This window comes from Schistocerca cancellata, chromosome 2, assembly GCF_023864275.1.
Source record: "Schistocerca cancellata isolate TAMUIC-IGC-003103 chromosome 2, iqSchCanc2.1, whole genome shotgun sequence".
Taxonomy (NCBI): domain Eukaryota; kingdom Metazoa; phylum Arthropoda; class Insecta; order Orthoptera; family Acrididae; genus Schistocerca; species Schistocerca cancellata.
Window position 1 is genome coordinate 725,934,472 of NC_064627.1, and position 15,548 is coordinate 725,950,019.

At 44.2% G+C, this 15,548-nt stretch overlaps 1 protein-coding gene across 1 annotated transcript in view; it reads right to left on the minus strand.

Moving 5' to 3' along the window:
* Positions 1-871: 871 nt before the first annotated feature.
* The window catches only part of LOC126162524 (macrophage mannose receptor 1-like), a 163,707-nt gene continuing 149,030 nt past the window's right edge, over positions 872-15,548 (minus strand). Inside the window, exons 5-6 of the mRNA XM_049919096.1 lie at positions 13,511-13,903; positions 872-1,192 (exon numbers count right to left, since the gene is read on the minus strand). Coding sequence (XP_049775053.1) covers positions 1,026-1,192; positions 13,511-13,903 — 560 coding nt within the window. The 3' untranslated portion in view covers positions 872-1,025. The remainder of the gene's footprint in view (positions 1,193-13,510; positions 13,904-15,548) is intronic.

Consider the following 15,548-nt stretch of genomic DNA (forward strand, 5'->3'; position numbering starts at 1 on the left):
CGCTGTAGTGCATAAATAAATTTTCAGATGCCCTTATGGTAAATCTAGCTCACCAAAATGATGAAATCGACTGAAATAACTAAATAATGGAAATAAGTACTGCTGCACATGCCTTTATAGGAACAAAAAATACACTCTCAGGAATTAATAGTTTGGTAGCACGTCGCACTTTTTCATTATAAAAAAAAAAAGCAAGAGAAAGCGTCGAGGACTCGTCACATTACCTCAACAACTATCACCACTGCTGAACAGCGACAAGTGTGACTCTTAAATGGATTCTCTAAGTGTCTAAGTAAGTACTTCATCTAACGCTCAAGCACTTTTAATTGGCACACAACACAACTGTTAAGCAGCAACGAACAATCGGTTTGGATACCGTCCGGAAATTTTATGAGATGCGATTAGTAGATCTTCAGACATGATTAAGACAAGGCAATGATAATTTACGTATCTCCACGTAGTAAATATTAACAACATTGACAGAAATATGCTTAACGTAACATCGGTGGTGACATGTAAGTTCTATAAGAAGGGATCTTAATAATGAAAAGGAAGCTGAAAGTGAATTTATTTAGTAGCCATTATTTGTGGCAAGTAGAGACTGTATATAGATACGTAAATCATTATAACTGATATGAGTCAGAAAAGTCTGGATAATAGAACGTAGATTGCACCTGACAGTTTAACATTCCATTTATTCTACGAATTTGTTAAATAAAAGAAAGTAAACATAAATTAATAATGAAGTTCCATTGCTCATTCAAAGGAAAACACTGATGACCATCATCTCGTCAGAGGGAATAAATAAAGGTCAGAAACACTAGGTTAAAAGGAAAATGACAACTGCTGCTGTTTACAGTGAAATCTTTATTCACATGTAACATACACGAGTTCGTCTGTGTATCAACTCGTTTAGTAATATCGGAGATTAGGTCCGTGCCTACCGAGTAACTTTCCTTTATTCGTTGTACGGAAGGAGAGCGGCGCTTGCGCCTTCAGACCTGTGTTCTGGGAACCTGAGCGCATCATATGGGCACTATCTCGCAGATGAAGGGCAGTTCCGAATCACAGCGCACGTCATTTAATGCGCCTATACCTAGCAGAGACAGGCAGTTCTCGGGCCTCCCTTGGTCGTTGTTGTCCGGCTGGTTAACTCCCCACGGCTGGAATTCCATGTCTTTTATGTGCCTGCCTGTAAAAAGTAAACACTACATCACTCTCAGTAGAAACTACATAAATCTAACTGCCTCATGAACATCTTCCGAATGAAGCGAGAAAGATAGAGAGAGAGAGAGAGAGAGAGAGAGAGAGAGAGAGAGACAGGAAAAGAGAATGGGCTCTAGAGATACGACAGGATACGTGCCTTCTCACAGCAGAAACAATTTTTAACGAATTATTCAAATAAAAACGGGATAACATACCAAGGGGAGTGTAATATGTAAAGTAAGAATAGAAAACTTATTTATAGTTATAGTAAACTCCGTGTTGACTTGTATGCGCCTACGATGTCCTGTGGCAATAATTCGAGCTCATCACTGGCGCTCTGACAAGTGACACACTACTTAATGATATCTGCAATAGTGGCAGTCTAGTGTCAACAATGCATGTACTACGGTAGTGGCTGGAAATGACTGAAAGTGTGATTAATGAGACTTGGAACGTAAAAATATGAACTCGCAGCCGTGATTATGCGCGAAAGTGATCGTAAAGCTAATTTTCCTGTCCGAAAAGAACATATAGAAGTAGTTATCCCATACTAAAGCTAACCTAAGTCACTGGAACATTTTTATTATTCTATCTCAGTTCATACTACTAAATCGATTTATGTGTAACAGCAATTTCCTTGCCAACATGGCCCCAGATTTCATTGTAGGTGGTAAGTGATGGTGCAGAACCTGTGAAGTATTGTGACCAAGTATTTTTGGGAAAGTTTGTATGCGTAGGTGCAAATGCATCCGCTACAAGCAAACATTTGGAATATATATACTTGTTCATAGATCAGTTTATATTTGCCTCGTACTTCTACGGATAGTAAAAACTCAAAACCGTCACTATGTAACGACGTAGTTAGCTTAAATTAAGCAAATGTATGAAACGGAAAACACTGGAGCAAGTAAGAAACAATATTGCGGCCACGGTCGAATTTAAAAGGTAAAAGCAACGACGCCGCAAGAGAATTTCAATGTTCGTCGAAATTACATACATATTTAAGGTAAACGATACACTTCAACCTGGAGTACATCCTCGCGTGTCCATCTTTGGCTATATTCTAAGTAAGGACATAGATGTTACACGAAGTTGCAGCGAAAGTCTTTTACGAGAATTAATTCGACTCTGTTCCAGGATAGAGAAAATAAAAATTTGAATATATGTCTTAAAATGTAGAGGGTATAAATTCAGCATGTGACGATTTTCCAAGAGAGAAACAATGTGTTGCTATTAAATGTGTCTAACACATTACCACGTAAAACAGGGTATGACTCGAAATACGACTCTGCAAAATGCAGACATTTGATCACATCTGATAAATGGATGTCAAGAGTTGTCACTAAGACAGATGACGAATCTACCCCCTCAAGAATTCTGGTTACTCCAGAATGAGAATCTGCTGACCGCAACACAGCAACATCTAGCCTCTTAATGCAAAACAAACTATGGGACCACAAAAACAGCAGCTAACCGTAACTGGTCCACTATAGACCATGGAAAATGAAAAGAAGACCAGTGACTATACAAACTAGGAAACAAAGACGGATTCCAGACTGTTTAGAAGCTAGCGATTAACACATCCACAAGGTGATAAAATTTGTTGCCTCACAACTGACCCAGCAGAATGTTATTATGAGCAATATATCTACATCACAGAACTATGTGCCCTAATGGGGAACACATATAAGGGTCGCTCGGAGGAAACAGAACTCGACAAAGTGTATGAAGATCTAAGCGCACTTGAAAGTTCATTTCTGCCATACCAAGACAACGCGTTACTGCGAATCTTTAGAAAATGACAGTGATAAAAAAGTGCACTTTAAAAAAGTCTGAAGAAGTATGCAAATAGGCGTAGAATTAACGAAAGTAGCGGCGGAACTCAAGTGTGGACGTAATTTCTCTCCAAGAAACGTAGGCTTACTCCAGAGATGTTCGACTCACATGGCTTCCTCCAAGAACAATATCCGTTACCGGCACAAAGGACAGCAATACCACGAACAATTAATCAAAACTCTCAAAACTCCCATGGTCACACAAACACTCAAACCTAAGAAAAACAGGAAAAGCTGAAAAATACTACCAACTAGCAAACAATGCCAGAGAATAAGAAGGCAGACTGGATGAAGACAGAGGAATATATGTATAAACAAGTAGAGAGGCATTGTAGAATATTTACTGCAAAAACACCTGATGACGATGAATAACTAGACCATCAGATACATTTCAACCTAAGAAGAGTACACTACAGCTTGACTGGTGAATTGAAATAGTCGCGCATTTACGTGAGAGGAGGTCGCGCAGGCTATACCAAGACTAAAGAGAAACCGATGGCATCGACGTGGAATTCCTACAACATCGTAATTTTGGAACCAGCAAATACAATAATCGTCAAGAAAGTCACGGATTAAGAACCAGACGACCCAAAATCATACCGGTGAATTTTCTTACTGAAAATCCTTCAGAATGTCAAGGAACGCTTTCTTTACGATGGACCACAGTCATCCGTGAGCTAATGGGGCTTAGCCCGCATCAGAATCAGTTTAGAAAGAAAAACAAATCAATTGACGGCGCGACAGATAAACCTCTCCTCCTAATGGAAAACAAAGATCAGATATATGTAACTTATAACGACAGACATCGCAGCAGCATTTGACAACCTCTGACGGGTTCAGAAATTTGCGCTACTTAGGGAGCTGCTGATAGCGGCCACACTGTACCACAGCCCCCGGGATTACTGTAGGGACGCGATTGCTGAGTGGCCAGAAGAGAAACGGGATGGGGTCAAAAGAATTGCAAAGGCACACCCACACCTCAAGCCCATCATCTTGGGTGTAGCAACGGAACCTCTAGTACATCTCGTGGGGAGCATTGACAGCGGTGACGGAATCCTGGAATATGCCGACCACCTGCTGGCGGAAGTGTTGGCCAACTTCGAAGTACATCTTGTGAAGAAAGCCAGTGACGGACTCCAACACAAATTAAACTGACGACTATCCCGGACAAAACACTTCACACGTCACTTAAAGCTAAAACTTGTGACACGATTCCAGAGAACTGCGATCACCAAAGGTCTTTTCTTCTAGACCCACATACCAACAGTAGAAGACCACGCTGAAAAATGCTACAGAAACTGGCAACTGCAGGTTACAGACTTCCACTAACACACCACAAGAATATACCTCTATGCAACTTCTGATTCCTTTATATGCTTCGCGGTAAGAAAATTGACACAGAAATTGCTGCTGGAGACGACTGCTGTGAGGTTCAGGCATAGAGGTGTGCTTCTGCAGCTATGAGGAGCCATTGTAACTATCTCTCTTGAGTCCTCTGCGTAGTCTTTGGCGTCTTTCCAGTCGACATCGCGATATTGAACGGTGATGCGTTTCAGGGACAAAATAAGAGAAAGTATAAGATGAAAGTATCACAGATAAACCATATCTTAAGATAGGGCGGTTTAATATACAGCAAAGGTAGTGTGACATATGCGAAAAGCGCCGGAGAGTGTAAGATTTCGATTCGAACACAAGGGAAAGATAAGGCAAGCCACCCGAAGCCGTAGAATGATACATTTCTTAACCGCACATGGTACATATCCGACGCACTTAGATCGGATGAACAACCGCCTGAACTTCGAACGTGCTTGTAGGGAAACTGGCTCCCCGATCATGTAGGATTACACCGCACTGCGCATACAAATGCCAGGCGACAAAGTATGATACACGACAACTTGTACAACTCGCTCAGGAATCCAGACCAATGGGCACACCTACACAGAACAATGGACACTATTTCAGTAATAATACAAGAAGAATACGCAAGAGACAGGATGTATAGACTAGCACCCTGACCGAACGTAACAATAACAGTAAGTGGCAGCGTGATAATAGAGAAAGTGGAACATAATATACACTCCTGGAAATGGAAAAAATAACACATTGACACCGGTGTGTCAGACCCACCATACTTGCTCCGGACACTGCGAGAGGGCTGTACAAGCAATGATCACACGCACGGCACAGCGGACACACCAGCAACCGCGGTGTTGGCCGTCGAATGGCACTAGCTGCGCAGCATTTGTGCACCGCCGCCGTCAGTGTCAGCCAGTTTGCCGTGGTATACGGAGCTCCACCGCAGTCTTTAACACTGGTAGCATGCCGCGACAGCGTGGACGTGAACCGTATGTGCAGTCGACGGACTTTGAGCGAGGGCGTATAGTGGGCATGCGGGAGGCCGGGTGGACGTACCGCCGAATTGCTCAACACGTGGGGCGTGAGGTCTCCACAGTACATCGATGTTGTCGCCAGTGGTCGGCGGAAGGTGCACGTGCCCGTCGACCTGGGACCGGACCGCAGCGACGCACGGATGCACGCCAAGACCGTAGGATCCTACGCAGTGCCGTAGGGGACCGCACCGCCACTTCCCAGCAAATTAGGGACACTGTTGCTCCTGGGGTATCGGCGAGGACCATTCGCAACCGTCTCCATGAAGCTGGGCTACGGTCCCGCACACCGTTAGGCCGTCTTCCGCTCACGCCCCAACATCGTGCAGCCCGCCTCCAGTGGTGTCGCGACAGGCGTGAATGGAGGGACGAATGGAGACGTGTCGTCTTCAGCGATGAGAGTCGCTTCTGCCTTGGTGCCAATGATGGTCGTATGCGTGTTTGGCGCCGTGCAGGTGAGCGCCACAATCAGGACTGCATACGACCGAGGCACACAGGGCCAACACCCGGCATCATGGTGTGGGGAGCGATCTCCTACACTGGCCGTACACCACTGGTGATCGTCGAGGGGACACTGAATAGTGCACGGTACATCCAAACCGTCATCGAACCCATCCTTCTACCATTCCTAGACCGGCAAGGGAACATGCTGTTCCAACAGGACAATGCACGTCCGCATGTATCCCGTGCCACCCAACGTGCTCTAGAAGGTGTAAGTCAACTACCCTGGCCAGCAAGATCTCCGGATCTGTCCCCCATTGAGCATGTTTGGGACTGGATGAAGCGTCGTCTCACGCGGTCTGCACGTCCAGCACGAACGCTGGTCCAACTGAGGCGCCAGGTGGAAATGGCATGGCAAGCCGTTCCACAGGACTACATCCAGCATCTCTACGATCGTCTCCATGGGAGAATAGCAGCCTGCATTGCTGCGAAAGGTGGATATACACTGTACTAGTGCCGACATTGTGCATGCTCTGTTGCCTGTGTCTATGTGCCTGTGGTTCTGTCAGTGTGATCATGTGATGTATCTGACCCCAGGAATGTGTCCCCTTCCTGGGACAATGAATTCACGGTGTTCTTATTTCAATTTCCAGGAGTGTAGTAATACGAGAAGATAAACCAGACATGCGCACTAAGACAAGATAATACACAACACAAACGTAGCTACAAAGCTATATAAACACATAAAATAATATTAGAGACTGAAATACATACAAAAACGGCTCCAAAGACACTTGAAAATGGGGAAAATTCCGGTCAGATACACATAACTCCATGACCTCATTCCATAATCTGCGTTCCTGACGTGCTACACGGAGTACTGACAGTAATAATTTCTATAATAAACTACTACAATAAGAAAAATGTATTTGTAAGAGACAAACTAAACAAAGACATGATAATTCACTGACCAAGCTATAAAGGAATCGAAGAAGTGTCACTTCTTTTCATCTTGAATCCAAACTGCAACACCTGAAAGAATCTTTGGTGAGTTATTTGTGGATACACATTTATGTGGTCACACTTTTCAAACATCTACATCTACTCGTACATCGTTACTGCGCAAACCACCATACTGCGCGTGGTGGACGGTACCCCGTACCAGTACTAGTCATTTCCTTTCCTGTTCCACTAGCATATAAAACGAGGGAAAAAGACTGTCTCTATACCTTCGGATGAAATGGAAATGAGCGTTTGGCGTCATTGGCCGGGAGGTATATTGCGGAGCAGGTCCGGCCGCCTTGGTGCAGGTCTTATTACATTCGACGCCACATTGGGCGACCTGCGCGCCGGATGGGGATGAATTGATGATGAAGACAGCACAACATCCAGTCCCTGAGCGGAGAAAATCCCCGACCCAGCCGGGAATCGAACCCGGGCACGTAGGACGGCAATCCGTCACTCTGACCACTCAACTACAGGGGCAGACTATACCTTCGGGTGAGCTCTAAATACTCGTGATGTATGGTGGAGACAGCAGAATCGTTCTGCAGTCAGCTTCGAATGTCGTTTCTCTAAATCTTCTCAGTAGAATCCCTAAAAAAAAAAATATCGCCTTTTCTCCAGGGATTCCCATTTGAGTTCCCGAAGCCTCTCCGTAACACCTGCTTGGCGTTAGAACTTGCCAGTAACAAATATATCGGCCCATCTCTGAGCTGCTTCGACGTCTTCCTTGAATCCGACCTAGTACGCATCCCAAACACTTGAGCAGAACTTAAGATTGGCTTGCACTGGCGTCCTACATGCGCTCTCCTTTACAGATAAACCACTCTTTCCTAAAATTCTCGCGGTAGAACAAAGTCGACCATTCGACTTTCCTACCACAATCCTCACATGCTCGTTCCATTTCATATCGCTTTGCAACGTCACGCCGAGATATTGCAACGACGTGACTGTATCAAGCAAGACACTAATAATGCTGTATCCGAACATTACGGGTTTCTTCTTCCCACTCACCCGCATTAACTTACATTCCTGTACATTTAGAGCTAGCTGCCATGCATCACACCAACGAGAAACTGCGACACCTTACCGTGCGCCGCAGCACCGTCAGCATGCAGCCACAGATTGCTGCCCACGCTGTCCTCCACATTATTCATGCATGTAGAGAGTAACAGCGGTCCTGTAGCATTTCCCTAGGACACTCCTCACGATACAATTGTCTGTGATAAACACTCACCATCTAGACCAGGGGCGGGCAGGAATCCTGCACGTGTGCGGTGCACTTGCACGCGTGCAGTTAACAGGTGTTCTGCGCGTTCGCAGGGGCAAGCTGGCCACCCGTTTATCTCCCCTCCCCACCATACCTTCTGTCCGCTCCTTCCTCTCTAATGCGTTTTGTTTCCTACCTTGCTTTATTGAATGAAAGAATGAGGTTAGTAGGGGTGCTTGAAAGAAGTCATAGTTTGAAAGAGTACCTATTACCTACGATACGTTTTATTTGATTATCACGGGTGGAGTTTACAACACGTTTCATATCTGGAACAAAATTTCTACATTCAGACAAACGCAAACAGTTACGTAAATTTTCATCACTGATGTTTGCTCTTAACCGAGACTTATTAATTCAGCAAATGGTTTTCCAGCTCTCGCTATATTAAGCGCAATCTTATAACTTGCACGTACCGCTGGGCTATTATTGTTGTCGTCCTGAAAAACAGAAAACAGTGCTTCATAAAATGTTAAATCTGTTACATGAGAGACATGATGAGAGTCGCAGATCTCTCGTGACAACAACAACTACGACAGATCATCTAGTATCGGCAGATCGCTCTTCTTAAGCTCAGTCAATTTCCCCATCCGCTCAGAATCCGACAATAAATTGTACTCGTCCTTGTGAAATTTATTATAATGGCCTTCAATACTAAACTTACGCTGACCAGCGAGAATACTGCCACATATTAAACATTTCGAATTTTCACGTTTTTGCACAAAGAAAAAATGATTCTCCCATTACTTTTTAAAAGATGACAAATCTCTACTTCTCCGTTTCCTTGTTTTGCTCTGCATTTTCCGGTTCTTGAAATACAAGTTTCACTACGTAGTGATCCCTTCGCATCAACGTCTGCAGCTTAGCCTGGCACTACATTGTCGCAACCTGCCGCCTGCCGCCGCTGCCCCGGTCGGCGATTGCACGCGAGCAGCACACGTGCAGCGCTGTGCGCTCATGAGCCGCGTGCAACGTTTGCCCGCCCCTGATCTAGACCAACATACAGGGCTCTATTATTTAAGAAATCTCTGAGCCACTCACTTATCTGTGAAGGTATTCCATAAGTTAGTGTCTTCTTTAACGGCCTGCAATGGGGCACCGTGTCAAACACAAAAATCTAGATATATGGAATCTATCTGTTACCCTTCATAGACAGTTCGCAGTATATCATGTGAGAAAAGGGCAAGCGGAGTTTCGAAGCTGCGATGCTTTCTAAACCCATGCTAATTCATATTTATTGTATTCGAACGGAAAATATGTTCAAGGACTCTGCAGCAAACCGAAGTTAGAGATGTTGGTCTGTAATTTTGCGTCTCGGTTATTTTGCACTTCTTATAGACAAGAGTCAACTGCTCTCTTTACCAGTCGCTTGGGATATTGCGCTGGGCGAAAGATTCCCGATAAATGCAAGCTAAATAAAGAGTCAATGCCGTAGAGTACTCTTCGAAAATTGATTTGGGATTCCATCCGTATCTGGTTACATATTTGTTTTCAACTCCTACAGTTGTTTCTCTACGCCCGAGACGCTTATTACCATGTCGTCCGCAGCTGAGTCTGTTCGATGGTCGAACGACGGTATGTTTGTACGATCCTCTTGCATGAACGATTGCTTGAACGTGAAATTTAAAACTTCGGCTTTCGATTTGCTATCTTCAACTGCCACACCAGACTGATCAACAAGTCACACTTAGCCATTTTGCATAGGACCAGGATTTTCTCGGGTTCTCTGTTACGTCATTTGCTAAGGTATGATGTATTCTTTACGCATAGATCTGTTCACAGATGCACGAATCTCTACTAACCGTTGCTTGTCGTCATTTGAGCGTTCTCTTTTGAAGCAAGAGTCCAACGACTTCTGTTTCCTCAGCATTTTCCGAATCCCGTAATTAAACCATGGTGGGAGTTTTCTGTCCTTAATCCACTTACTAGGCACATTATCCTCAAGAGCACAATATACAATCTTCTTAAAGTTTTACCCATAATTCTTCTACGTCCATTTTACTCGAACAAAGTTCAAATGGCTCTGAGCTCTATGGGACTTAACTTCTAAGGTCATCAGTCCCCTAGAACTTAGAACTACTTAAACCTAACTAACCTAAGGACATCACACACATCCAGTCCCGAGGCAGGATTCGAACCTGCGACCGTAGAGGTCACGCGGTTCCAGACTGTAGCGCCTTTAACCGCTTGGCCACACCGGCCGGCTCGAACTAAGTGATCTCATTTCACTGTCCAATTGAGATGATAACAACTGCTTATCTACTTTTTGTAGCAGAAACACTTAACTGATTCATTAACTTCCGCAACAATAGTTGCTATAATGACACATTATCGCTAATCCCCGTTTCTATACTGACGTTGTCTATAAGATCCGGCCTATTTGTAGCTACAAGGTATAAGATATATACACACCCGCTGAAAAGCACATAATTGTATTGAATTCAGCAAATATTAAGCAAGTTACAATTTGTACAGAACCATATACTTTGATTTCATTTCCTGCACAAGTGGGAGAGCGAGACTTTGTAGAGCTCCCGGCTCTATTTAGCCACCCACAGCGTTTCGTTGTGCGACAGCTAAGACTCCGTTTGGGAACCTCTTAGGGTTGCAATAAAAAAAAAGTACTCTGATTGGCCTTAAGCATTTTTCATTCCAATGCGAAGGATCAGGACTAGCCGCTCCACATCTATCTGTTATTTTGTTTTTTTCCCCTTCCAGACCTCAATGAGTTAAGGAATACACTACGGGGAAGAGAATAATTATCATGGAATTTGAAATTCCTGTCTTTTGCCTTCAATCAGGAATAAACTCCAAAATAGGTTTTTCTACACCCTATAAACGAACAGTCATGGAGTTCAACAGCATCCACTATTGATAAAATTCATTTGACCTCCAAAATGCTTGGTAAAATGTCTTGTTTGTTCGGCTATATGAAATACACTATTTCACTACTACTGTACAGAGTTAAAATTTTACACAAATGGTGTTTTTTGTCAGAAAACAAAAAATGGGCAAAAACAGCTGGACATTTTCTAGGAAAACCACCAAATTAATTTTTCAGATGATATGTAATCTCAAAAATATGAGGATAGCGACGACATTGTAATCAGAAGTGTAAAGCCGTGTTACTAAACAGAAAAACGATAAATCACTGAGGTTGGCCATCCAATGTGTATTCGCGCTATCTGACAATTAAAAATACAAATAATTATGTATTACAGTGTCAGAAATTCGTATTTCTGTTCAGCAAGTGCGAAATCAACTCGTTAACTATTAACTTACATTGTGTTCATGAAGCCAAGTTTCACCCAATTTTGTTTACTCGAAGAAGGATGAAACATTGCTTATCATTCATATTAAGTGCTTTTCCTGTTTTAGCTTATTCCATTGACAAGAGAGCGTCGTCTTCTGGATAATAAACACAATGTGTAGCTAGATTAATACTTCGATAGTTGTTTAACATTATCGTCTAGTTAATACGGCTTAAAATTAATGACAAGCAGTATTTAGACAACCTGATAAGAAAGTATTTCAGTTCTTTCCAGAAACAGTATTATCACTACAGAAAGAGGAATAGCATGCTGTTGAATCAATTGACTTTTCAGAAATTCAGCCAGAAGTAGTCTTTCTTTATAGTTCCTTCCTGAGCTATGCTGTGATGATTATACATTTATTTGGTGTCACGTTATTATATATTTCATAGTTTTTCGTTCTCAAACTAGTTTATTCCTGTTTACGTCCTGTCTATAAATCAATGATCCTAAGGTTTCAGAAGTGTACTTACAGCGTACACTGATCAGCCAGAACATTACGACCACCTATCAGTATGTCCACCTTTGGCAGGGATAACAGCAGCGTCGTGGCGCTGAAGCAACGAGGCGTTGGTAGGTCGCTGGAAAGAGATGGCATCATACCTGCACACACATGTCACTTAATTTCCGTAAACTCCAGAGAGGGGGTGGTGAGCTCTGACGCCACGTTCAATCACATCCAAGATGTGCTCAATCGAGTTCAAATCTGGCGAGCTGGAAGACCAGCACATCAATTGGAATTCGCCACTGAACTACTCGAACCATTCCACCACACTCCCGGTCTTGTGATGCTGCGCATTATTTTGTTAAAAAAAGCCACTGTCGCCGGGAAATATGATCGTCATGAAGGGCTGTACGTGGTGTGCAGCCAGCGTACCATACTCCTCAGCATCCTATGGTGCCTTGCATGAACTTCACTTGCCCGTTATCATCAGTATAACGAAGCCACCGCCAGCTTGTCTCCACCTCGCAGTACAGGTGTCAAGGAATAGTTCCCCTGGAAGACGACGGATTCGCGCCCTCCCATTGGCATCATGAAGAGAGTGTCGGGATTCATCAGATCATGCAACGCTCTGCAACTGCGCCAACGTCCAGTGCCGATGGTGGCTTGCCTATTTCAGTCGTAGTTGCCGATGTCGTGCTGTTAACAATGGCATAAGCATAGGTCGTCATCTGTGGACGTCCACCGCTACGAATGTTAAAACACGCTGCTTGTTCAGACACACTTGTACTCCGCCCAGTATGAAAAATCTGAATTTAGTTTCACCACAGTTCACCGCCTGTCCTGTTTTACCAGTTTTAAATGTTCAAATGTGTGTGAAATCTTACGGGACTTAACTGCTAAGGTCATCATTCCCTAAGCTTACAAGCTACTTAACCTAATTTATCCTAAGGACAAACACAAACACCCATGCCCGAGGGAGGACTCCAACCTCCGCCGGGATTTTAGCAGTTTGTTCAGCCTACGACGTCCAACATCTGTAATGAGGGGTGGCTGCCCAACTCGACGACGTCTTGACGTGGTTTCACATTGGTTTCGCCACGTGTTGAAAACACTCACCACAGCACTCCTCGAACACCCGATGAGTGGTGCAGTTTCCGGACCATCGCAGTTTGCCTTCCGTCAAAATTCAGATCACGCGCCTTCCCGATTCTGCAGCACTCTCATTGATACTATGTGCACCGTGCGTGTGTCTGACTGGGAGTCACACCTTTCCACGTGACGCTGCTATCTCCTAGACAGGTTTATATCGATAGCGGATCGGTAGTCATAATGTTCTGACTGGTTTCGTATTTTTGCTTCAAATTGCAACTGGTTGTTAATCATGCAGTTAGAGGACAACCAGGGAAGATAATCCTAATATTGCATTCTAGAGACCCAAGAACAAAGGTAGTAGTGAGTTTTACTACTTCTCAGTGCAATGTCTAAAATTGTCGGGCGCAAGAAATAATTAGTGCATTATTTTTGTAATATTTGATCCGACAGTATTACCCCCACTGTGGATGTTATGTTTTGCGGAGTAGTCAGGAGAAATAAAAAAAATAAAAATCTGTACCAACCTGTTTCAGTAACGAAGTCGCCTTCAACAGCCTCATCCTTGAAGCCCAAGAGGTAGCCATTGTAGGTCGGCTCCAAGAGACGCAACACCGTCAGACCTCGGCTCCAAGTGTCAGGTACAGCCAGCGTCGCGTTCTCGGAACGGCAAACTTGGGCTGCCGCCGCATACACTTTTTTCTCCTCGTGGACCTTGTAGAAGCGCCCTGCTTCCTCGGACCATGTGTAGGAATTGGGTACGCCCACCGTAAGACGGCGCTCGCAGAGGAATGGCTCTAGACCGCCGCATTTGCCGTCGTTCAGCAGTCCGTCATTGCGGACGTCGACGCAGTCCTCGCCGTCGCCGTTACCGTTGCTAGGCTCATTAGGCATCCATGGCAGGTACGATACTGGGCGTCCTGGTGCACAATAAGTGAGTCAATAAGAAACGGGATTTGGTTAACTATATACTTACGTCACGCTGGGAGTCCTGCGGCAGGTATTACAATGGAACAAGACAAAAGAAACTTCTCGACTGACTGGTCGTGGTCTGTGAAACATTTTTGTTCCTCACATTTCGTACAAAGCAGCGCGAACAAAAGTTTTCCATGGACCATGGCCTTACATACCGGAAGACGAACCAGCAACTAAATCATCCGGTTGTGGAAGTCTTCATTTTATGATACACAAATGAACTTAACCATAGTCTAGGAAAAAAGTACAGTAGAGCGTAAATAGTCTGAATACTTTTGAACATAAATATTTTGTTGTTTACATAGTTCCGCGTAGTCAGCGCGTACACAAGTTTCCCAATAGAGCGCGCCCCCGTACGCACAACAGCGCAGGCGCAGCGCTCGTCCGTCTCCGCACTACGAGATGGCGCTGTCTTAGAGACGGACCAAATTCTGCTTCCGCCGATCCGCGTATTAATATGTAATGCAGCCAATGAGATTGCTGCTAACGTAGAACCTCGCGGATCACACTCGCGCAGTGATACCTGAACGCTCGAGGTATTATAACGAGTGAACAGACCTCCGATTGTCCGCCGCTCGTGGTCTCGCGGTAGCGTTCTCGCTTCCCGAGCACGGGGTCCCGGGTTCGATTCCCGGAGGGGTCAGGGATTTTCACCTGCCTCGAGATGACTGGGTGTTTGTGTTGTCCTCATCATTTCATCACCATCCGGGAAAGTGGCGCAATTGGACTGAGTAAAGGTTGGGAAATTGTTCGGGCGCTGATAACCACGCAGTTGAGCGCCCCACAAACCAAACATCATCATCATCATCAGACCTCCGATTAGTCAGTCTGCATTAGTCTGCACCAGTCTTTATTAGTCTGTACCAGTATATAGTCAAGTTTCAGTCTGCGCCTAATAAGATTATCATATTCCTGTAAAGTGTCAGAGACATGTGAGAATAAGATTAACGTACGAAGACCAAGGAGCTTCAGATTGTCAATTGTAAACAGCATCCAGAATCAAGTTACGTAATGTCTATGATTTTTATCATTTTAACAGATGTGTGTGAAAATTAATCATGTTCTGTTTGAAGTTGGTCACCGTCAATCTGCTACTCTATGCGTGCAAGTGGCATTTCTATCGTCTGACCTAACGGCAGCAGGTGAACATGCCACGTTAAGACCACGAGACATATTGCTGACAATCGCCTACTTCGTTAGAGCGACAAGTCAAATACTCTGATGGTGTGTGTACTGAAGGTCTTACAGTACGCACACCACATATTTGTTGACCGATTACGTTCTTGTCGTCATGTTCAGATTTATAGGAGTTCCATGCATAAGCTCTGCTGGCGCTGAGCTCGTCGGCTCTGCAGTTTCTCCCTCAGTACAAATCGCCATTATGTGTATCCTGCGTTGACGTCTGAACCTATGTTTCTGGCCGGTAATGCTGTTTTTATGCAGTTAGCAATGGTAACGAAAACTGAACTCTTCGTTCTTAGTTTTTCCTATAAACTTAAAGTAGTAGGCCAGGTAAACAAATGTTAGTGGAACAAGTTAGCTCGGAATATGGAGTTGGAAATGTATCAAATTCGGGCATTGATCCCATTA